The sequence below is a fragment of the Python bivittatus genome, unplaced genomic scaffold, assembly GCF_059951505.1.
Source record: "Python bivittatus isolate LINGU-HERP-01145 unplaced genomic scaffold, Pbiv_v1 ctg000480_np1212, whole genome shotgun sequence".
Taxonomy (NCBI): domain Eukaryota; kingdom Metazoa; phylum Chordata; class Lepidosauria; order Squamata; family Pythonidae; genus Python; species Python bivittatus.
Window position 1 is genome coordinate 93,778,963 of NW_028277075.1, and position 23,538 is coordinate 93,802,500.

Below are 23,538 nucleotides of genomic sequence, written 5' to 3' on the forward strand. Positions count from 1 at the left end.
GCAATGAGATTAAAGGTTCTGGAGACAGTGGCCTGATCTCTTCAGACTTCCGTATTTCATTTCTTTAAGAGGCAAATCTAAAAGCTCCACCAGTGAGTCTAGTCCTAAACTAGAAGAGTTTCACCTTTGCGGTATAATGGTTGAGCCTGCACAATCTTTTCAGAAAGTTACAATCCTGGACCAAGATAGGACTCTAGAAAAAAGCCCAGGGGACTGATTTTTCCCACCCTCCCCCAGTCTATGTAAACCCTTCTGCTTTTGGTTTGTCTGCTGAATTGTAATAAAGGCTTCATATATTTTGGGAGGTTTTTTATACACTGACTTTTATGGAACACAGACCACAGGTGATAGTAGTGGAGCGAGTGTTAGGATTTTTTAAAAATAACCCATGCTTTCTTTTTTTAAAGCAGCATGCAAAAAGACTTGCATAGAGCTCGAGTTTTTCTCCTTTCTCTTCCTGTCTTTATCCCACATTAACAGGCAATCATAGAATTCATCTCCTTCAATTCCTTTATATGTGGGGAAATATCTGGAGATGCAAGATGCCTGACTGATTAATCTTCTTCTGGAAGCTTAAATTAGCCAACTTTGTTGTTGCATGTTCCCTGAACCTACAGTATTTAAGAGCAGCAGCAAAAAACTACCAAGCAAAGGTCTTCCCACCACTGCATAGATAGTACTATACTAGTACTCCTTGTCAAATTAGCAAGTTTTTACAGCAAGGTTTCCTGGTGTTCTATTGGAGCTCTGCAGATCTTTGCAGGCTATAAAAACCATGCCAGAGAACAGAGCTGTAAGAAGTAAGAGCAGTTTGGTCAGGAACTTTATACACAAAAGGTTGGCAGGCTGCTACTACTGTCTTGATTTTGCTCAGCAAGCATCCTGCCAAATGAAATCTCTGCTCCAACCTGGTCCCAGACTTTGCCTCCTCCTTAGCCCATGAATGGGTTGAATTGGTAGGATGGCCAGATCAGAAGAATGAGGGAGCCCAATTGCTCCTGGGTATACTTTCTGCTGTTTAGATCTTGAAATTGTTGAATTACTTGTTGGCTTCCATTATTTTACTAAGTTCAGCATTTTGCTTATAAAAGTAATCTATTGGTCTGTTTCTTTGCCTTAAAAAATATTTTAAAATAATAAAACTATTTTTGTTGAATTTTAATTGTATTATTGATTGTAGGCATTCTTTATGATGTTTGAATTGCCTGGGGCCGAAAGGCAGGTTATAATTATTAATAAAGATACAAGGGGTTTTTTTTTTGGTGCCTTCGAAGAGTTTTTGACTCTTGGTGATAGCCTAGACTAGGCCCTGCAGTTTTCTTGGCAAGATTTTGGAAGTGATTTGCCATTGCTTCCTTCCTAGGACTGAGAGGGAGTGACTGGCCCAAGGTCAGCTGGCTGGCTTTGTGCCTAAGATAGGATTAGAACTCACAGTCTCCCAGTTCTAGCCTGGTGCTTTAACCACTACACCAAATTGGCTGTCAAAAAGATCTAAGTACATAAACAAAAGGTACAAACTGGCAAATCTGTTCCCTAACTGGTTGTTAGTGTACCATTTGAATTTAATGAGTATATATCTTCTAGAGGCCAGACACACATATCCCCCATTTTCATTGCTCTAAGTTCTTAGAGGAAGCACAACATTGAAATATAACAATAAAGTGCTGATGGTGGACCGGATCTCAAAGAACCTAAGTAAGCCATGTCTTCTCTTCCACTTCCATTGTACTAGTCCAATAATCCAAAACTTCATAGGAACACCCTGGGGTTAAGGCCTCTACTTTTCTCTGTGCTCTACCTTCCAATATTTAGAAATTTAGGAGAAAATATTCTGAGAACTTCTAGTGAGATTGATGGAACATATGAAACTAAGAACAGAAAAACTAAGGAAAGCTACATTCTGAGTGAAAGCCACTGTAACTATCATGTTGCAAATAGAAAGGATCTCCTTCTTTGGCCATCTTTACCTCCTGCTTGATGGACCTCTTTCAAGTGAAAAGCCCCTGCATTGAGCAAGTTGCATGTACTACTTCTTGATGGATTTCCATGTAAAGTTTTAAGGAAAACATGTGTAAGTTTCCTTTCCCTAAACAAGATACCTGATCTATGACTACTTTAGCTTAACTTGTTTCCAGTGCCCTGTATTTCAGTATTTGTTCATTCAGAAACACATTTCTACACAAGCTGTACAGTTAAACATAGGTTATGATGCCTTTTTCATGCTAAACACATGTGGTATTATTTTAGTTGATCTTAATAAAAATGTCACCCAGGTTAGGGAGTTTATTTCTTTGGGCACTTGTTTCTCAGTTTTCCAGGTGGTAGCTCAATCCTCTTAGTTTTTCTTCCCCTGCAACTCTCATCTTATTTGGCTCATTTCCTTCAGGTAGAAGGTACAACTCTCCCATCAGTGGAGATGGCAAAGATTCTCCAGAAACAGAAACAAAGCAATGGAAAGAACCTCTCTTTCAAATGCTCAAACATTCCTTTGGCTTCCATTTGTAAAGCTCTAGAAGTAATTGCAGAAAGAGAGAATTTTAGCAAGTACACATTCCCCACAGTAAAACTGTAATGTTGCAGTTGCAGGACAAGAGGGAAATCACACAGGCTATTTCAGATCCTGATGTTGTAAACATTTTTTAATGTTTGCACATCTGTACAGCAATGCAGGTTTTTAATGAAAAGGTCATGTGATTATTTGCAGCTGCAGAGTTGTTTTGAAAATTAGGACCCAAAAATAAAATCCAAGCACTCCACACAAAAAGCAGTGACCACCAGGCAAAATCATCACATTTTTCTGTTGGAAGTGATGCTGCTCCATGTCAGTGGGGAGAAAAATATGGCAGAATCAGTTCTGCTGATATTGTGAAAGTGGCACATACTGTCCTCTGTAAGTGAAAGCAACTTCAGCACACACAATGAAAGAAATCTTGGCGTGGGGGAATGGCATCTTCGGGTACAAATAACATCTGGAAAAATGTTGGAGAGTCTCAATCATGCCTACCTCACAGGGAGGAAAATGCAGGGCACCCTGAGATCTGCAGAAGAAAGAGTAAACATTTAATAATTAAAGTGTTCATACAGGACATTTCATTTCTCACTCCTCCTCCTTCAAAATTGATTATTACTTGTCATCCTAAGCCACTAAGTTTCTTCAGAAGTCTTCCAAATTCAGTGAGACTCGCTTACAAGCAAACATTTCAGCAGAGCTGCCTTGACCACATGTAAAACGTTCAACCACCAGAACTCTCTAAATTTCCACCTCATGGTTTTTGCCTTTTATATCATTTTGGACCACCCTGGCCCTATTTAACCTAGTTTGTTTTTCATCCATCAACCCTGCTTACAAACCATTGGCTTGGTGAACTGCTCCTTCTTCCCAGCCTTGTTACAAGCCAAAGGTTTGTAAGCAGAGTTCAATTCTCCCCATTCAAATTCCACTGCTGCCTCCATATTATAAATGTTTTTATAAATGTGACATTTCTGCTTCCATTATCTTCACTCCTTCTTAAGTTAACCAGTTCTTCAGTTGGGTTGCCTTTCAAATGCAGAGCAAAGACACAGGATTTTTTTCCCCTGAAAAACATTTCCCTAGCAGGAGTTAGAACTGATTTTCCCCTCACACTGAAGTGCAAAACTGGTTTGTTCAGTGACTCACTGGTACATTCAATGCTGTACCTTCAACTATTCTTCCCATGAAGCACTCCGAGAGCCATGTGTAGAAAGGGTGAACTGTAAATGCAAGATGTTCTGTAGCATGTGATTATCAGTTTCTAACAATAGCTAGGCACGTTTCTGAAAAAAAAAATCAGAAGTTAATACAGCATTGCTATTTATTATCCTATAATTAAGGCGCTGACAGTTTTCCTATTATAAAACCTTATTTGCAAAGGTTCATAACTCAAGAGGCAAAAAATTCATTTCACGATAATGTCTGGATTACCATGTTGAAGCATTTAAAATATTTTAGCAAAATGAATTTAATTTGTCACAGGTTTGCCATTTTCCAGCTGTTATTTTGCAGATTGTTCCCCCCACTTTTTTGGGGGGGGCAGGTTAAGGTGTTCTTCAAAATGGCCACTTGTACGGGGGTGGGTGGGTGGAATGATTGGATGCTCAAAAATTAGGGATTATACCAAGGGACAATAATTTTATTGTTGTTCTGGAAACAGGCAAAGCAACATTCATGAAAGTAAACAGATTGGTGCTAATAATCAGAAATGGTGCTGATAATAATTATTACATTTCGCTATACCTGAAAAATTTCCAACCCTAGATTCTAGCACTAATCCGTAAGACAGAAAATAAATAGAAGTGCAACAGACCACATGGCAACCTGTTATGGAAAAGGTTATTAGCATACTTTCAGCTTTAAAAATCAGAAGTATGTAGCAAGATTTTTAAAAACGTCTGTGTTCAAAGGAAAGAGGTAGTATCTGAGCTTAGCTTCAGCAGCGAAATATTTAGGGCTGGCACAGCTACTACAGCACTGAATTGTAATGGAAGTACACAGTGGATTGTGACTGTGAAAGTATTAGTGTTACCTATAAGTATCTGCAGAAGCATCAATGAAGGTGAGTGCTGAAAATAAATATATATATATCTTACTAAAAGTGTGTGCCACTGGCATTTCTGGGTGCTCATTAATAGAAACACATGAATCTGAAGCAGAATGCCCTCTTTGTACATCAGCTATCTCGGTAGTGGTAGCTCTCCTTCACTGATCCATCCGTTGCCAACTTCATTTGGATTGGAAATTACATAGAAATCTGAGCTGGTATGCAAGATGGCTAGAAGACTACTAACCCACATTTTACACAGATTTTTTTCCACCTTCACTGTTTCCCAGTTCATCTTTGGGCTTAATTCAAAATGCTATTTTTTTCTCATTTTTGGTGGGGCATCACAGGATCACTTAAAGGATCACCTCTTCCCCCCTGTATTTTCTTTTGGAGAACCTTTTCTCAGAGTCCCTTTCAGATGTGATGAGGCAGATGGTAAGAAGTGCAAAGGCCTTTTTAGCAGTGGCACTGCAATTATGGGCCCTCTGGCACTTTCTCAAATGCACCTGGCAAGTATTTTTGCATTGCCCTATATCTTTTAATAGTTATGGTAGCCTATTAAACTACCATAAGCTCTTCTATTTTAGTCTCTGTTCTTTGGTTGGCATATTGTTTTTCAGCTGTATTTGAATGCTGCATCATTCAAATCACAATATTCTTATACATGCTTTTATCTTGTAAGATGACCCTTATTTCAAGATGGTCTATAAATATAATCAGTAAAATAATAATAATAATAACAACAAAATCATCATCAGTCAATTGCAAAAGGCAGCTTGACTTGGAACAGCTTACATCCTGCAACAATACCTTTAACACCATCAAACAGCATCTGCCTATCCCAGGTCCTTAGGAAGGACTTGATAGGTAGATAAAAATGCCAAATCCAGTCTAAACATCTGGCTGTGTGACCAACAATAATAATTTCTTAGATGTGCAAGAGAATAAACAGCATGGACCATCTTCTACTTGAGTATCCTCAGAGTTACTGAAGTACTTAGACTTGAGGTACTCTGCATTCCAAACTTCAACAATATATGGAATGAGAACTGCCAGATGTGCAAACTGGATTCAGGGGCACCCCAGATCACATTGCTAATTTCCAACAGAAAAATGGAAAACGCAAGAGAATTTCAACAAGACATCTAATTTAGCCTGATTGATTATGTAAAGGCTTTTGATTGTGTACACCACAACAAACTGAGTAGCCCTTAAAAATACAAGGGTACTGGGCCATCTCATCTCCCTACTAAAAAAACCTGTATGATGACCAAGAAACAACAGTTAGAACAGACTATGGTGCAATTAAATATTGTGAAATTGGGAAAGGAGTACACCAAGGGTGTATAATATCTCCTTACTTATTTAACTTATATGCAGACTGTATTATGAGAAATGCTGGACTAGAAGAAGTAGAAATAAGAATTAATATTGCTGGGAGAAACATCAACAACCTCAGATACCACTTTGATGGGAAGAAGGAATCTCACTGAAGATGAAAGAACACTGATAATGTAGCTAAAACTTAAATATTTTGGGTACATAATGAAAAGGTAAGATTCACTGGAGAAGACCCAGATACTTGGAAAATTAACAACAATTTGAAAAAGAGGCAGACCAAGTAGCTAGAAACTATCACTAATGAAGCGTAAGTCTCAAGGAAGACGTTTCTGATAGACAATCCTGATGACATTATCTCAGTGGGTCACAAAGAGTTGGAAGTAACTGAATGAACAACAACTTCTAATATGTTGTATCTACTCTGGATACTCTGACTTTATCTATGTCACTGCACAGCAAAATATTGATTGACACATGGCATGGATTAACTGGAATTAATCCATGCCATGTGTTGTTGATCAGAACTGTTTTGATCAAGAACCCATCCTACCAACACTGTAGCAGTTTGTAAACCATAAGTGGTTTAGTTCACACATTGTCTGTCATGTCCTATGATTTAGCATAAACTACAATGTCTGAGTTCACATAATATGTAAAGCCCAAACTTAGCATTGTGGCTTAATATGCAGACACAGCCAAACTTGAATATGATTGTTCATGCAGCACTATGATTGTTCAGGCAATACAGTACAGTACGTTACAATACAATGTATTCATCCTTCCTGAAGACAAAAAGGCAAAAACAGAACTGGTTTAGGCTTTTTGTCCATGTAGCTTAGAATTGTTTACTCAGACCGGCAGTGCTTCTCCTGTATATCTGTTACACATATTTCACATCATCTGCTATCTAATTTTTTTTGAAACAAAATATCGTAAGGATTGAACCTGGTCTGGAACCTCTGTAGACAAAGCCGAGCAGCTGCGCTTAGGAACAAGTTTAATTATATTTGTTATTTAACTGCAAAATCGGGGTTGACAAAGTAAAGGGAGAGTGATGAACATTTCTATTTCTATGTAAGGCAGATCAATGGGTCCTAGCTTACAATCATGGCATGGGAATCTGGCTCCTGCTTCACTTGCTCAAATGATGGTCAAGAGAATGCAATGTGATGTGAAGAACCAGTTGGCAAGGAGTTAATACTTAATCTTTCTCCTGCCCGTCAGTTTTTCCTACCACCTCAGACTGCAGATAGGTAAGCTTATCCTTAACGTTAATCACAAATCCCAGTTAAGGCATATCCAAAGAAGGCCAGAATGTGCAACAGTTCTTAATCGTCTTTTTTGATCACTCTTATATGAAGTTTGGCAAATACAGTTTCAGATTACATATTATTGTGAAAGCACACTTATATCATGGCGGGTGTTTTTAAAACAGCCTTCCCAACCTGAAGTCTTCCAAGTGTTTGGACTGCAGTTCTCAGGCAAAGTACTTTGTAGGGCTAGGTTTTGGAAAATAGCTCTAACAAGACAGCTAATCCTTTAACCAGTTTACCATTACCTATACATAATCCTGGAATGCTCACAACTTCAACTTTATCTGTATATACTGTATCTGATGCCTGTATATTTTATATTTAGCCACAGACTAAATGCAGGGAGCAGCTGGGGTTTAGGGCAGAAATGAACTACCAGCAGAATGAATTACCCAGCGCATTTCTCTGATAATTATCAAAATGCAGCAAGATCTTCTATAAAGGGGTAGAAAAGTGCAAGCAAAGAAAATCCTTTCACAGGGTGCTGGTATGACCAGCATTTCTCAGGGTAGAAAAGAAAACTAGGAATACCCAGTGTAGGCAGGCTGGAATAACTGTTTGTAAATAATTGAGTAATTTAGCTGTACAATCTCATAATATTTTTATTTGCCTTACTTGTGTGTGCCTGTCCAGAACACAACTGAAACACTAATAGCAGTATTTTATAATTGGTTGCAAAACAGATTTTAGCACATCAGATAAAACTCCAGTTATATTAATTACCCTGAAACAAGGTGGTATGTACTGATCTACATACTGATAAATATATGCACCTATACCTGAATTGCATATGCTTATTAAAAACTTCAATGGTACTTTATTATTTATATATGTGTGTGTGTGTGTGTGTGTGCGTGTGCAATGAATGCAGTTGCTTCGTTGTTAGAACTACAATTAGTTTATTATGAAAAACTCAGATTTGCAAGTTGGAGTACAAATTTCTCATTCCCATCCCTCCTACTTAATAACAGAATAGGCCATAACAGGAAAACCAAACCAAACCCTGCATTCTCCCCTCTATGGAACCATTCTGATGTCTGCCTGATCTCCAACCTTGAGAGAAATAAAGCAAGTATCCAACCTTTCATTTCATTGGATAGATGGCACCATATAGCATATTTCCCATGCTAGTTTGAATTACAGCTGTTTATCTTGCAGCTTTCTTTAAGATTAATTCAATGCAAATGTAACTCTGGGAATCATGGGAATACCTGCCAGACCCCTTATTAATACCTTCACTTAAAAGCCCTGGTGCCATGGAGTCATTAATTTGCAAAAGGAGGTGGGGGGAGGAGGAAGAGATAGTGAGGTGGGAAGAAGTGCAAAAAGCAACCTTTGCCTCTGAACAATTCCTAGAGATCTGCCCATTAGCTGGGTGGGGGGTGAGTGCTAGTCCTCCTTTTAGACCTTGTGGCCCTTGGAGGACACAATAAGGCTTCAATGATAACCTGGCAGTCTAGGTAGAAAGCTGGCCAAGAAGCAAGTGTTTGAAGTTGCAATCTTGGCTGCCATCACTTCTGCAAAGAGAAAGAATTCAGGCTCCATGTTATCCAGTACAAAGGATACAAACAAATTCCACCGGAAATTCAATGTGGCACCACATATGGGATACATGAGTATAGTTATACAACAGGCCACATTTATTTTTTCAGTCTCCTGCCTGTGATGCCGAGGACATGTGTAACCATCGTAACGTCTCTCAGAATCTGCATTTAATTTAAGCTGGAGTGGTGGCAGGGATTGGAGATCTGAAGCCGCCACAGGTTTGTGGCAGATGGCTCTGTGTCAGCTATGACAAGCAGCCAGGCTGAGCTTCCTCTGCATCTTTTCTGTTTCTCTCTGATCAGGTAAATAAGGACACACTCTGGAAAGTTCTCCTGATTTTGCTTCCGGCTGCAAGTTTGTGACTTAGCCCATCTGTCACAAATCTTCCCTGGGTTCTGCTGTGAGTAGAGACCTGAATTTACCATGGAGCACTGCCCAAGAAAACTGAGATGTTTCACCCTGTGAGAACAGAGAGAGAGAGAGAGAGAGAGAGAGAGAGAGAGAGAGAGAGAGAGAATAAAACAAGGTTTTTTTCTTTTCCTTTTTTCAATGTCAAATATTTGATTAATACTTGGATGCACAGTTGTCTCCAATTCAGAAATTTTCCCTTAAAACCACATGGATAGTATATATGCCACTATAATACCAATGTAAATAAAATCTTGCCCTCCAATTAGATCCAGGTATTAGGGATTCAGTCCCAAGTTAATGTAACTCTTGAAAAGAAGAGGGTTTTGTTGGAAACAACATACCTGTTGTTAGACACTCTGGGGCTGATGCTCTTCATGGACTTCACCTGAGATCAGGAAAGCTTTGAAGAACATGCCAGATTATTTCATTGTGTACCTTCTCTCCTCTTCCCCTTTCCTCCTTATCTGTGCAAAAGATTCCCAGCCCTTCAGAGATTTAGCCCAACTTTATTTGGACTCGCAAATGTGAATCATTAACAGTTAAGAGCAGGCTAAAAGGGGGGTCAAACAGAAAAACATGTTCTGCACACATACAAGTGAGGTTTTACACTGGATCCCAGGACAGAAGGAACATGTTTTACTGGTGTTTGTTCACTGATCTATATTGGCAATCACCCTCCCCTTAAAAAACAAAACAAAACAGCAAACATTTGTGTTCACCACCCCCCTATCAGTTTCATTTACTGTTCTGCAAATAACATCATTTTAGCAGAGGTAGACATCTCTGGTTTTATTTTGTTATAGTACACACAATTCAGTAAGATACAGCAGTACCTAAGATAGTCCCTTACTATTCATTAAGTGCAATTCATATTGATTTGGAAACATTACGTTGATCATCATTAACTGATCTTCACAAACAGAGAAGTCACCCTCTGTTGGATAAGAGCTGATTGCTTAAAAGCAACAGGATAATTTTGCTAGGTAGGCCAAGGGGGGGATAGGATCTTCTAGCATCCTTTTTCTTTGTTTGAAAGAAGCTGAAGGGGATCAATCCTCCTCCCACACACTACTACCCTAATTCAAATCATCCCCTCCCCAAATCTGTTGGTGCTATTATGGAAGAGAGAGGAAGAGAGAGAGGTATCCACCCTGAACCTTTTCCCCTCTCTATAACAGTAGATTGGGCAGAGGTGGGGTGGGTTTAAGATCTTATAAAATGGAAAAAATAGCTCTGGAAAGGAAGGATGGAACCCTTTCCCTCCTTCAGTTCCCTGGCCCAAATATTTCCCCATAGCAGCTTTTTATGCAAAGAGGATAAGCTGGGAGTACTCCAATCAACATGTTCCTATTCACACATAATTTGGGCCAACGTAAGGAAACCTTTGCTGAGATGAATAATCTCCAGTTCTGATCTGTATCTCAGTTTATCTGCTCTCTGCATACATTTATTGTGGCCTTGATTACAGACTGTGATCTGCGGAGAAAAAGATGGCATGGAACAAGATAAGCTGATGGTTGCATGAGACGGAGGGCCAAAGCTCAAGAATGTGCCAGGTTCAATCCCTGGCATTCTCAGATATGACTAGAAAAAACTCTAATCTGAAATCCTGGAGAGTTGCTGCACTTGCTCTTGATGGACCAATGTCAGTACAAAAGAGCCTATGTTCTTATGACTTTTGACCTTGTATAATGGGTTCCTTCAAAAGATGGTATGTCTTCTCCCTGTCCTGCCTTTTTTCTAGCATTGACTTGAAGGCAACTGTCCACAATTCTTTTTCCTTATTTTCTCAATTCACCTTTGCATCACCATCAGTGTTAAATCTCAGAGATTGCTTGGTCCCTGTTTTTGCTTTTCTAAATCCTTTTCTTCAGTATCTTATTCCCTCCTTTCTGGTTTTTTACTATCTGAGTCTTTAGCCTTTACCCTGTCTGAATTAAATCTCACATAATGTTCCAGGTAATGCTGCCCATCTCCTAGCAATAAAGTTAATGGTTCTATGCATATTTTGTACAAAAATTATCAACTTCAGTGCCCACACCATCATTTGTGGGATCAATCTATAATCATGGGGTGATTCTCTCTACTTATTTCTCCTTCTCTAAGCCTAGAGTGGCAATGGTATTATTTCTGTGGTTGAAGGACATTTCAGCAATGTTTGGGTGCCTCATAAACTAAAAGATACAGACCTTAGCCATCACCTCAAGTTTCTGGAACGTGAAGTAGGACAATGACTTCCAATGACTGGATGTAGTCTAGAAGATAATGGAGGTGGTCCCAGATGTGGGCACTATGGCCACAAAGTCAGGATTGGGAATCTCTCAAGATTTCAGTTATTTTAATTTCTTAAATGTTGGTTGAGATCCTGCAAAGATCATCTCACCTCTATAAGCTAATATGACAGTGGGGATGATGATAGTCTGCCCACTGCCAAATCTGAAAGAGAGACTGAGTCTTATACTCATGAGGGCCATAAAATTTGCACCACTGGTAATATAGAGTTACAGCCTTGCTCCAAGAGCTCCTAAGTCAATAATGGGAAACAGAGCTCTATCCTCTGGCACAAGAGCATAATGGCCCTTTGTGCCAGATCTGGAACTTTGGCTTTCGCTCCAGTGGATTGGAACAGAGAGCTAGACTTGATCTTTGTATCAGAAATCTTAACCTAACGGAACCAATTTGGTGTAGTGGTTAAGGTGTTGGCCTAGAAACCAGGAGACTGCGAGTTTTAGGCCTCCCTTAGGCATGAAAACTGGCTGGGTGACTTTGGGCCAGTCACTATAACCCTGTGTGTGTGTGTGTGTGTGTGTGTTTATACCTATTACATGTGTGCTATACAGGTCCCTAGTCCATTCCAGGGAATATAAAATAATAATTCTGACTTTTTAGAAGTTTCACAGTTTAAATCCCATGTTCTAGAAGAATGGCTTCTCTCTCCATATGCATCTACCTTCCTGCAGGTAATGCAGATGGATTTCAGGGAGTGGGTTTTCTCATAATCCTATCTGTGGAATGCTCTCTCAGAGGATTTCACCAATGTCCTTTCCATTGTCCCTTCTATTGTATGTAGATTATGTATTTTAATTCCACTGATTGCTATATGTAGCTTCTATTATTCCTCTGCTTTACACTGATTTTCTTTGGTATATATGCATTCTTTTTGTTGTTGTAAATTTCCTGCTGCTACAGTTGAAAAGTAGCACAAAAATAAGAAACAGATAAACCTTTCTTTTTACCACTTATAGCAAAATCAATTACAAGAAAGGACAAAAACTGTAATGGTGCTATTAGTAAATTATCACAACTACCAGGTCCCTTTCTTCTTTTTCCCAACCCCCACCCCCTCCATTTCGTAAGGCCTTAGTTAGAGGCATATCCCATTAATGGGGCCTGGTTGACCACCTCGAGATGAATGCAAGACAAGTCACCCTGGGGGTGGGGGTGGGGGGGGAGAAAGGGCAGGGAGTTTGTATTGGTATCTAGGAAGCAGTAACCAGTAATGACAGGACTGTATAAAGTCAGTTCTAAGGCAAAAGGGAAATAGTGAAAAATGGAAGAGTCTATTAATAATGTTACCTGCCCTTTGTGACAAATAATGACAAAAATTTGATTCACTGTTTTACTTTCAACCTCTAACCACCTACTCCCTGTTGCAAAATGGAATACTCCCATTCTGGCAACCCAGCAATCTGGTTTCTTTTTGGCGGGGGGTGTGTGTGTGTGTGTGTGTGTGAGAAAGAAAAAGGCATGCTTGCTACAGATCTACTGAATTAAACAGTAGGAAAGAGGTCACCCGTGCCTTCTGCAATCTCCTGTTAATGTCTCTTTTGCAAAATTAAATGATTCTCTTTTGTAAAAACTATTTTATTTCTCTCTCCCCATCCTACCATGTTCCAGGGACTCAAAAGATTCAACTCTTACCCTATTCCCCTATGTGCTCAGATGCCCTTTCTCAAACATTTCTAACTCATCAGCCAGTTTTAATTCCCTCCCTAAAGGATGCTGGAAGCTTGTACTCCCAATATAGTTTTGAAATAGAAAGTTTGATGTCCTTGCTTTTATACTGAAGGTTTTGCTACTCACTGTGGCAGCATTACTTCCTATGGCACCTTTGAGTGTAACTTAATGCTTAGCCAAACCTTCTCTTTGGGCTAAAATAAGAGTATCCCAAGGGAATTGAAAACAGTGTGGTTAAAGACTGCACAAATACAACCAATCCAACTCTCTGGCTGGTTATTTCATCTAGTTCCTCAATGAATACACTGAGTTATAGACTTATCAAATATGTACATGCTGTCTTTAGTCTTTAACAGTCCTGGTTAAGTGCATTTTATAAACCCAGCCTATATTTCCCACATCTGCAGTTAAACTGAAAGTGGAAAGTCAATGTGGTACCATCCTTGGTGTTCCTTTCTTGGCTGAGATGCCTGGAGCAGCCCTTACACAGGACTTGAAAGAAGCAAATACTTCATCTGAAACCAGTTTGCCTTCAGTTTCTGCTACAGACACAGAAGGTTCATCTCTGCTTCTCCATCTCATCTCAAATTCTGGCATCTTTCTCATCTTGTCCTGCCATGTGCTCTGCCTTGTTTTCCTTCCACTAATACTTTGACTGCTATTTGGGGTGAAGTTTGGTCTGGGTGACAGTGAAGGAGAAAATGGAGCTAGGTAGAGAGAGAGGGAGGGAAAAAAGTTAAATGTATTTTGGTAACTGGGGGTTCAATAATTTGCATCAGGATGCCGTTTCAGGTGCTTCTATTCTGGGCTAAACATTTCTTGCTGTCTTTTTAAAATCTGCTTTCTGAAGCATAGCCTTAATGGATCCAACTGAATCTAAGAAGATCTAGGTTTGGTCTGTGTTTGGTTGGGTGACCACCATTTAGTTCAATGATGAAAGTTAAACAAGATATCAGAAAGAGAAATCAGCTATGGTTTTACCTTTTGTTCTCTTATTGTATCAAGAAACTGGCGGATAAATCTCACTAGAAATTAGGAAGCTTCCTAGTTTAATTGCCTATCTTTTTAAGCAAACAAATAGGGAAAGCAAACAGGAGTTTGGCAAGGAAATTAGAAGAGCCATACAGAACCAAGCACCAAGGAAGGTGAGACACTGCTGACTGTCTGCTGATCATTGCCTGAGGGCTAACCTCTGAGTGATTACCCAAATCTCTGACTGGAGAACACTGTTCTTGCTGAATTAGATGACACAGCTCAAAGGATCATATAAGGAATTTAATTTCCAGAGAGCAAGAAGAATTGTTTTTGCCCCTTTCTTTTTCATTTTCTTTTTCTGTCTTCTTTTAGTTCAGGCTAGTCCTCACTACTCACTAAGAGCAGCAGCTTCTGGGATCTTGCAAGCAGAGAAGATTTGCAAGGAAATTTGGGTACAGGAGTTGGTGGGAAAGGCTCCAACAAGATAGACAGTGAGGGAAGCATCATCCAAAGAAAGTGTGTGCTACATTTGTCTTCCTGCCTGAAGCGGATTGAAACTATACCTGCTGCAAGTGCAAGCTTGTTTTCACTTCAAAGGGAAGGGACTGGAGGAAAATGTTGTGACACTGAAATGCATCAGGGAAGACAGGAGAGCTGAAGTTCTCCAGGAGGGGTAGAGAAATGAAGATAACACCAAAGAATGAGAGGGTGCGGGTGAGTGGGTGGGTGGGTGACAGAGGCAAAGACATGGAAGATTGTGAACCAAAGAAGCAAAAAGATCAGGAGGCACTCAATGCCAGTAGAACTCAGAAAATGACACCAGACTCTCTTTCGAGAGGATGACCAACAACCACTTGAGCAGAAGGATTTATCCATTTCCTATGGATTTCTTGATAGTCCTTCTGTGGCTCATGATGATGCTTTACATAATCAACTTTCGTATATCCAATCATTTTCTTACAGTTGTTTTGGCCCAGGTAGTAGCCAAATCCCAACACTTACTTCTACTGGAGTACAATCATATTGCTAGAAGGAAAGGTCTCGGCTCTAGTGATTTCATGGATGTGTCCATGTCGTTTTCTTGGTAACAGTACAGAAGTGGTTTAATACTGCTTTTTTTTCAAGATAGGCTTTCATCTTTTTTGTCCAGCCTACAACTCTGAAGTTTCCTGGTGGTTTCCTATCCAAGTCCTAACTGAATCTAATTTTACTTTGCTTTTTCAAATCAGCCAAGGTTTGCTAGAAGCTGTTTTGTTTGCTAGTTAGGATAACTGACTGAAATGAAGAAGATGAGATTGCAAATGAGAAACTGCACAGGCATCAGCACAAAGAGAAAAAGTCTTTAGAAATCAATCAATCAATCAATCAATCAATCAATCAATCAATCAATCAATCAATCGGAGAAAAGCATTGGGAAAAATCCCTGAATGTCAAGAGATACAGAAAATAAGCTAATCCAAAAGGCTATATTTACTATATTTAATTCTGTTGGTTTCAAAGAATACCAAGAAATGTTTGTAGGAGAAAGTTCACGTGGACTATTGCCAACAGAAGTGAATCCAATCAAAGGTTATAATTTTACAGATTTTGTTAGCTATAGTAACAGAAGTTATTAACATGGATGCTTTCAGGGGAAACTATGTTACTTGTTGATTTTACTGCCGCTAAATCATGGAACACGGCTGGAGCTCTGTGTTCCGATAGACATCAACACTGAGTAAATCTCAGATTCACTTTGTACGGAACAATGCACCCAAGGCTTACCCACAGCACACGGTGCTGTGCCATACTGTTTAAACTGATTACCTTTTTGTAGCAAGCATAATTCTGTCTCTCTTTTGCCTCTAACTTTATAACTTGGCACAGGCACTGCATATAATTGACAGACTAATGCAACAATACATTTGACTGGTTTAGACTATATTATTAATAGGCTCACAGCAAAGCACAGGGAGAGAAAACAGCCAACTGCCCCAGCCCCTAATATTTTCTGTATCAGGCTGAAATCAGTGACTCGGCTGTATACAAAGTGAAATATTCCAGTTTGCTTTTCACGTTTCGCATTTCATTGAAACTCCAGCTAGTTCTCATAGAAAAAGAGCTGTGCCCCAGGTGCAGAATGGCCTTTCTGAACTTCGGCCAAATTGATAGTAAGACCAAGCCTCAGCTTCATTGGTTTGGACTTGCACTTAAAATTACAGTTAGGAAAAGAGCAAAACATAGCAGATTGAACTATAAGCAAATCATTCAAAAAGCAAATGTGGCCATTCAAAGCACATTTGCTTGTAGAAATATACGGGTACCTGATTTATTTAAGCAATTTTTCTACTGTCTCAATCCAGCTGAACTTGAAGTGGGGTACAGACATTTATAATACAAATACAGTAAGGATACCACAAAAATAATATATTACAATAATATAGATGTAATAAATTCATTTGGTGTTGATGGCATTATAGTATGTAAGCCTTCTGGAAGAGTGAGGTTTTTACTAACCTCTGGAAGGCCGTGACATTCATGGCCAACTTTGCTTTGGGGGACAAGCTGCTCCATAGGAATGCCTACTGTTGGGTCCCCTTGCATCATACCTTAGCAGGAGCTGTCATTTATATGAAAAAGAAATGGGCACTCTCTGGGTCAGAGAAAGTACAAAACAAATAGATTGGACTTGAGTGAGGGGTAGAATAAGGAATGCCACTTTTATATTGGGAGAGGCAGAAAACTAACCTGAAAAGCAAAGAATAATATTTTGCTTCTTTGGCCAACAGAAAATGTATTGTTTCTTTTTACAGCAACAGTAGGATCTACAGAATAAAATATAGTTGGAACAGTAGATATCTAGGAAACAGGAGAATGGAATTTGGAAGGGTGCAGGATAGAAGGGAATTTATCTTTTAAACAGAGGATCTTTTAAGATAGAGAAAAAGTTCCATCATGTAGATTAACATTTCTACCCCGGCCTTCAGGTGGTTGCTACAAAGCAGTGTTTGGCAAACCTATGGGACACACAGACTGACTCAAGTTCTCTTGATGGTACTTTGCCTCCAAATTTAGCAAAAAGGCAACAGTCAAAAGAGTTTTCTGCCGGAGATGAAGAATATGGTAGCTCCATTTCTGCTTCAATTGCAGCTAATCCGTCAGCTGATTCCTTTGTAAACCCTCTTGGTGATGGGACACTTTCTTCCCTGCCATGGAGGAGTGCAAGTTGGTAGGCAGATTGCCTGGCACACAAAACTCTGCCTTCCAACAAACGGAATGGTTTAAGATTGTCATCCTTCTATCTTACCCGGCATCTCTCACTTTAGAAGACTCTCTCAATCTGCCTAATGGTAGGTCCCATAAATGTGGGATTCCCTTCCCTTGGAGACAGAATAGTAGAGCTCCATGGGTGCCACACAGGGATTCCCAGGATTATACTGGATGGATTTTGTGAGCCGCCCAGAGTCCCCCTTTAGGGGGAGATGGGTGGAGATAAAATGAATGAATGAATGAATGAATGAATGAATGAATGAATGAATGAATGAATGAATTTGCACCCATCTGGAGTGATGAACATATATGTATCCAAGTATGTGGTGGTAATGCCAGATAACTCTGCCTGGATATAATTTAGCAAGGAGAGTGTTTTTCCCAGAGAAACGTAGCCAATGAAACATTACTTACCAGAACTTGCACAATAGGCATCTTTTTTTTTTTGCCCTACATTTTGGAAATACTGTCATACTGAATACTGAAATACTATTTTATGGGCAGGATATTAATACTGAATACTGGAATACTACGTTATGGGCAGGACATCAATACTGTCTTGCCCATAAGGAAATGGAATATCCCCTGCAATGCAAAAGCCCCCGGCCTCCAATCATGAAGCAAGCAAGCTGTCTAAAACAAAACTGTTTAACTGCAGTTCAAGGAAGAACTAATGTCAAGGTAAAAATTTAAGGATTTTTTCTCTCTCTCTCTGAAGCCTCCATGTATAACTATGCAATAGTATTGACTCAAGAAGTAATGTTGAACACTGGAAGTGTTCAGTCAGCATTTTAAACTATTATGAGCTACCTTCTGAACCATTGCCAAGTTAATAGACAATGAAAGATAATGAGCTTGAAATTGGGTGTTAAATTGCATTTTTGGTTCTCTCCTTTTTTCTTGAGGTTTAACCATTTCCTGCAGAAACAATATTCCCTGTTGGTGTGCCCTTATATAAATGTCCACTCTTAGGTCACCCATAAAATTGCATGTGTAAAGAACAAAATTATTTCATTCACTTGCACAGATGTGTGGCACTGGGGGAGGGGGATGGAGGAATTACAAAATATGTTAAGGGGAGGAGTCAGAAATATTTTTGGGGAAGGAGCAGGCATGCAATTGAACATAATACAGATGAAATATGTCCAGTTGTATTATCAAGAATATATTTATTAGCAGCAGAATCCACTATATTTCTGGGCCATCTAGTAATCTAGAAGGCAGACATTACATGTTTTTTTCAGAACATAATGCAGCAAGACACATTGCTGCATGGAAAAACATGGAATTCATGGAACAACACAGAAAAGTACTATCTATAAAGAACATTTTCGTACATAATTTCCCCAAATAGCTTGCACCCTCCTCCAAAGCCTCAGCTGTGATCCCCAAAGCTCCTTCCAAAATTGCTGCTGAATTATAATTTTATTTTTTTAAATGTGACAAAAAAGGAAAAATTATTAAATATATAAGGAGGGATCATATTCACTGCAATTTTTTTTCAAATAACATCAGAGAAATTAAGGGCCAAGTATGGGCCTGAGTTGCAAAACTGAACATGTTAAATCCCATTACTGACATGGTTTGGCCCTCTCCTACAGTTTCAAAGAGAAGCCAAGAGAAAGCAAATCTGAGTGATAGAATTTTATGTTTCTGAATCATACCAATAGGGAATGAACCCTGTAAGGATAAAACAGATGATGCAAGTACTGAGAGACAGTAAGAATACTGGGGACTGGGAATTGATAGGACTTGATGAAATCAGACCCCAATAACAATACAGGTAGTCCTAGTTTACCAACTGCCTTGTTTAGCAACCATTTGCAGTTATAATGGTGATGAAAAAGTAACTTTATGACCAATCCTTGCATTTATGACCTTTGCAGGTCTGTAAAGCAAAGGAAAGCTGAAGTTAAGATATAATAAGCACAGCTGCAGCTTCACTTAGTGACCACTTTACTTAATGACCAAGTTGCCGGTCCCAACTGCAGTTGCTAAATGAGGACTACCTGTAATGCACACATCCACACTTTTCAAAGTTATTTGTTAGAGCAGAACTATACATTGTAGCAAAGGAAGAGGGAAATATTTTGGGTTGGTAGAAACTGCTGGAATTTGAGAGCATGTCGTGTGTGCACTTGTGAAAGGGCTGCCACAGAGGGACCTGGCCAGTTCAGACAGTGGCAATCACAGTGAGCAGTGCCTGTCAGAAATAGCCATTTGTCAAAAGAGCAAGCTGGTAATGTTGCTCCCTTCCATTCTGACTAGTTCCCACATACTGATAAGCAGGCTTATTACCACTTCAGCTAGGATCAATGCAGAGCTTATGGACATTCCTGTAAACAAGGTGGGTTTCCATTTCCTTTAAGAAAAAAAGATTTATTTTTTTTTAAAGAGAGAGTTGGGAGCTGAGAAGTGTGCCTGAGCCTGGGTACCACGTTGCATATCCTGTCATGATGTTCCGAAAAGCAGAAGTCCTGCATCTTTGCCTCCTCTTTTTTATTCATTCTGGAAATCCAAAAACATCAAATATGGGACTTGCAGACTTCACGCGTGACTGTCCTAGCGCTCTTTTGACAATGGGGAAAAAAGGAAGAGACACGGGGTTGCTCTTTTTCTTGTGAATGTTTTCTGAACCTAGCCCAAGAATGCCATTAAAACGTGAGGCACCAAACTGGACTCATTCACAGAAGTTTGGGTGGGACAGAACTTGTATGGATGTATATTGCCACGCTGCACTGAGCTAGGCATTCTCTGAAATTATCAAAACAACTTAAGGCAGAGGGAGAAGGGGACAGAAATATACCTGGGTCCTCATCTGATAGGACACAGCAAACTTCTCTTATTAACATAATTATAGGATCTCTCTCCTCCAATCTTACTTTCCTTTTAGGCTAATGGATTAAATTAATCCAGGTTCATTTTTATAAGCCTCTTGGGTCTGTGTGTGGCGGACAGTCACTTTAGAAAACAATAAATTAAAAAAGAAGACAAAGTGTGCAGCATATACTAAGTGCACATATTTCATAAGACCTTGGGTTAATACAAGTGGCATCCAGTGTAATTAATCCTTGTTAGTATAACAACTAATATCCCTCCATAGCATGTTTCCTTTAAACAGTAGGATGTTAATTAAATGTTTTCTGTTGTTGCTGCTGCTGCTGCTTTTTTTCTCCTAGTTTTGGAAGGAAGGTTGCTTTTTTTGCGGGAGGTGGGTGAGTGGGTTCTGTATTTTCACTAAGCAAAAGACCACATCATGTTGCTTGCACTGAATAAATACCTTATAGAGATGTTTCCTTACAATATCTGGCCTCTTGCAGAAATTCTGAAGCCTTTTAATAAGCTGTTCAGGTGTAGAATACAGATATTCAGCTGCAGGAAAAACAGATACATTTTTAATGAAACAAAAACCTCAAAGCACACACTCGATATTAGTCACTTTACTAATTAAAAATGCATATTGCTCTGTGCCGCCTCGTGTTTTACATTATTTAAGCATGATTTTATAAGGTTACCTCAGCTCACAAGGATGTTTAATGCTAAATAAGGCTATGTAGTTGTGCTGTTTAGACATCTCCTTTGGGTGATTAAAATACATTATATTAATGTAACACAATGCATATATGAGACATTCAGTGATGAGATCTTTTTTGAAAGAATTGGTACTACATTAGTGTTACCCCATAGCAGGGCTGCATACTATTAAGTATTACATTGTTTAAAATAATTTGGTATGATCTTTCGGGCCTATTTTTTTTTCCCCTCCGAATATCATTAAAAAGAAAAAAAAGTCTGCAAGCTATCATAGACGAAGCGACCTTTTTAATAAAATCTATCATTATAGGCTGTGTATACTAACAATGAAGAATGCTATTTCAAAACTTGCTTTTGTGTTATCTTGAAAGAACAGATGGTAAATATAAACTTCGTCTAATGTATTAAAACACATTAAAAAATTCCTCAGCGCTAACATGGTAGCTTGCCAAATAAACAATTGCTCTTGCTTAAGTTTATACTCAAACTTTATATCTTCAAATTAATTATAAATTGAAATAAAAAAGGAAAAAAAAGAAATGTACAGATAGGACACTACCTGGAAATATTTCTGGATAGACCAAAGCATTCGGACAGAGTGGGTAACAGCCACAGTGCACCGCTTCTATCCTAATACAGGGAAATGCAGATTGCGTACCATTATTGCATTACTGAGCCCCAAAGAGTATTTTTGGCAAGTAGCACAGAAGTTGGACTGCAACAATCATATTCCCTTAGCATCAGTATAATCTCTTTACATGCCAAACTTGCTCTTTTTTAAAAAAAACAAAAAATTGATCACATGAATTGCATATAATGGAACAACAAGCGTACGTTTTGTTAACTAAACAAATCAAAGCACAGCTCTCCTTTTTCTTTAAGTGGCTCCATACATTTTTTTGAATAGAATCAGTAGGCAGACACGTGATACAAATATGGACCGCTTTCCTTTATGATAACTGGGGAAGAGTGGGGAATCCCAATACCCTTCCATTCCTTCTCCAGCATACTGTCAAAACCAAGCAGCGTTGACCCAATGTAAAAGAGCAAGCAGTCTAGCTTAGCAGCTGATGTTCTTCTAGGATCAATAAAGCTTCATCACCTGCAACTACACGCCCAAGTACAGCCGCTGAGTGAAGCCCAATGAGAGAAAGATCCGGGCACAGCAGCATAAATGAGGATGGGGAGTTGGTTTCATGCACAACCATCTTTGTCCTGGATGCCATTGGAACACAGAAGACATTTTAAACTTTGAAAAGTGATTTCAAAATTACATATATCTGTACCAAAATAATGTGGTTACAAAGCTCCTGCGCAAATGCTAGCTTGGCACAGACATGCACCTCTTCTATTTATGTAAAGAAATACAGTGACACTGCATAAGAGTTGGATGATGTATAGCTTGAACTGACTTAGTTATACTCGTGTCTATAAACTTTTAATGACTTATTATAATCTTATTATTGAAGTGCTCTTATGGCAGAGAAACATACTTGAGACACAACCACTTTGGCATCCACAGTCAAATGGATTACAACAGCAAAATAATGACAATGACAGCAATAGAAAAAGCTAGGAAACAATAACACGCATACACATATTTGCATGCACTGACCTTCAGCACAATGGTTATTCATCTAGTGTACAATAAACTTGATAGACAAAACTGGAGATTCTATTGGCCAGAAATTATATAGCAAAGTTGAAACCACATTTTAAGATATGTTTATCTTATAATTTATTTGAATAGCATCCAACAAGTTAGAGGATTTGGTTTTCTTTTCTCAGTATCTACTTTCTCTTTAGAAAGACTGAAGGTAGGACTCAGTAGCCACATGATTAATTGATAATAAAAAGAAGAATGTTTGTGGGTTTTGTTTCCAACCATTTCTTTTCCCTTTTAAAAAAGATACACATTTTGCATGTACATTAATTCAGATGGTTTTACTCTTTTTTTGAAATGGAACATCTACAGTACAACTGGATTGTAAATAAAGACAGTTTCAGAGTTTATAGTTTCTATCCAGCAGGTGTTAACTTAGCAGACTGAATGCTTTCTTGATCTAGTGGAGGGTTCCATTAGTGGTATGAGGAGGGGGGCACCTGCCCCTTTACAGTCCCATTTAGATCAGCATGGGAAGTAGGCAAGTGAGAGGGAGTATTAACATACATAAAAACATCCTTCTTTTGTTTCACTGATGTAAGGTTCCAGTAGATTAATGACCATTCCATCAGCAGAATAATATCAACTACATACAATTCTTATATCCTCAAATGTACACAAAGCAGCTTGCAAAACTGGAAGAGAAAAATTCCATGAGATTATTTGGATGCTCATGCTTCCCCCCCAAGTGGTAGCCCATAATTCAACCTGTGTGTTACCCACTGATGCTTGTCAATGTGTGGAAGTTTGGCTAGGATGTCCAATCCAAAATCAATAAATGTGGCATCTCTATGTATCCTGAATACACAGAGATGAGGTATCTTTTTGGTCATTAATTACAGCTCTTTTTTTTTCCAGAGAATTTGAAGACACATTTTGCTGGCCAAAAGGGACCATAAAGATTTCAGTAGAGTTCAGATGATAAATATATTCCTGGAGGAGTTAGAGAAAACAGGACATGAAATGTAGTGTAAAACATGAAGAAGAA

At 38.9% G+C, this 23,538-nt stretch overlaps 1 protein-coding gene across 3 annotated transcripts in view; it reads right to left on the bottom strand.

Annotated features, from left to right (window-relative positions):
* Positions 1–2,624: 2,624 nt before the first annotated feature.
* Positions 2,625–23,538, bottom strand: part of QTMAN (queuosine-tRNA mannosyltransferase) — a 268,381-nt gene continuing 247,467 nt past the window's right edge. For 2 of the 3 annotated variants that reach the window (XR_015797231.1, XR_015797230.1), the window contains exons 8-9: positions 3,679–9,220; positions 2,625–3,038 (exon numbers count right to left, since the gene is read on the bottom strand). Coding sequence is in view for 1 of the 3 variants with exons in the window: in XM_025174913.2 (XP_025030681.1) it covers positions 9,137–9,220; positions 20,634–20,725; positions 21,447–21,517 (247 nt within the window). In the remaining 2 variants the exon portion in view is untranslated. Of the gene's footprint in view, positions 3,039–3,678; positions 9,221–20,633; positions 20,726–21,446; positions 21,518–23,538 lie in introns of those variants that run through there. The other variant, XM_025174913.2, reaches the window with a different exon arrangement.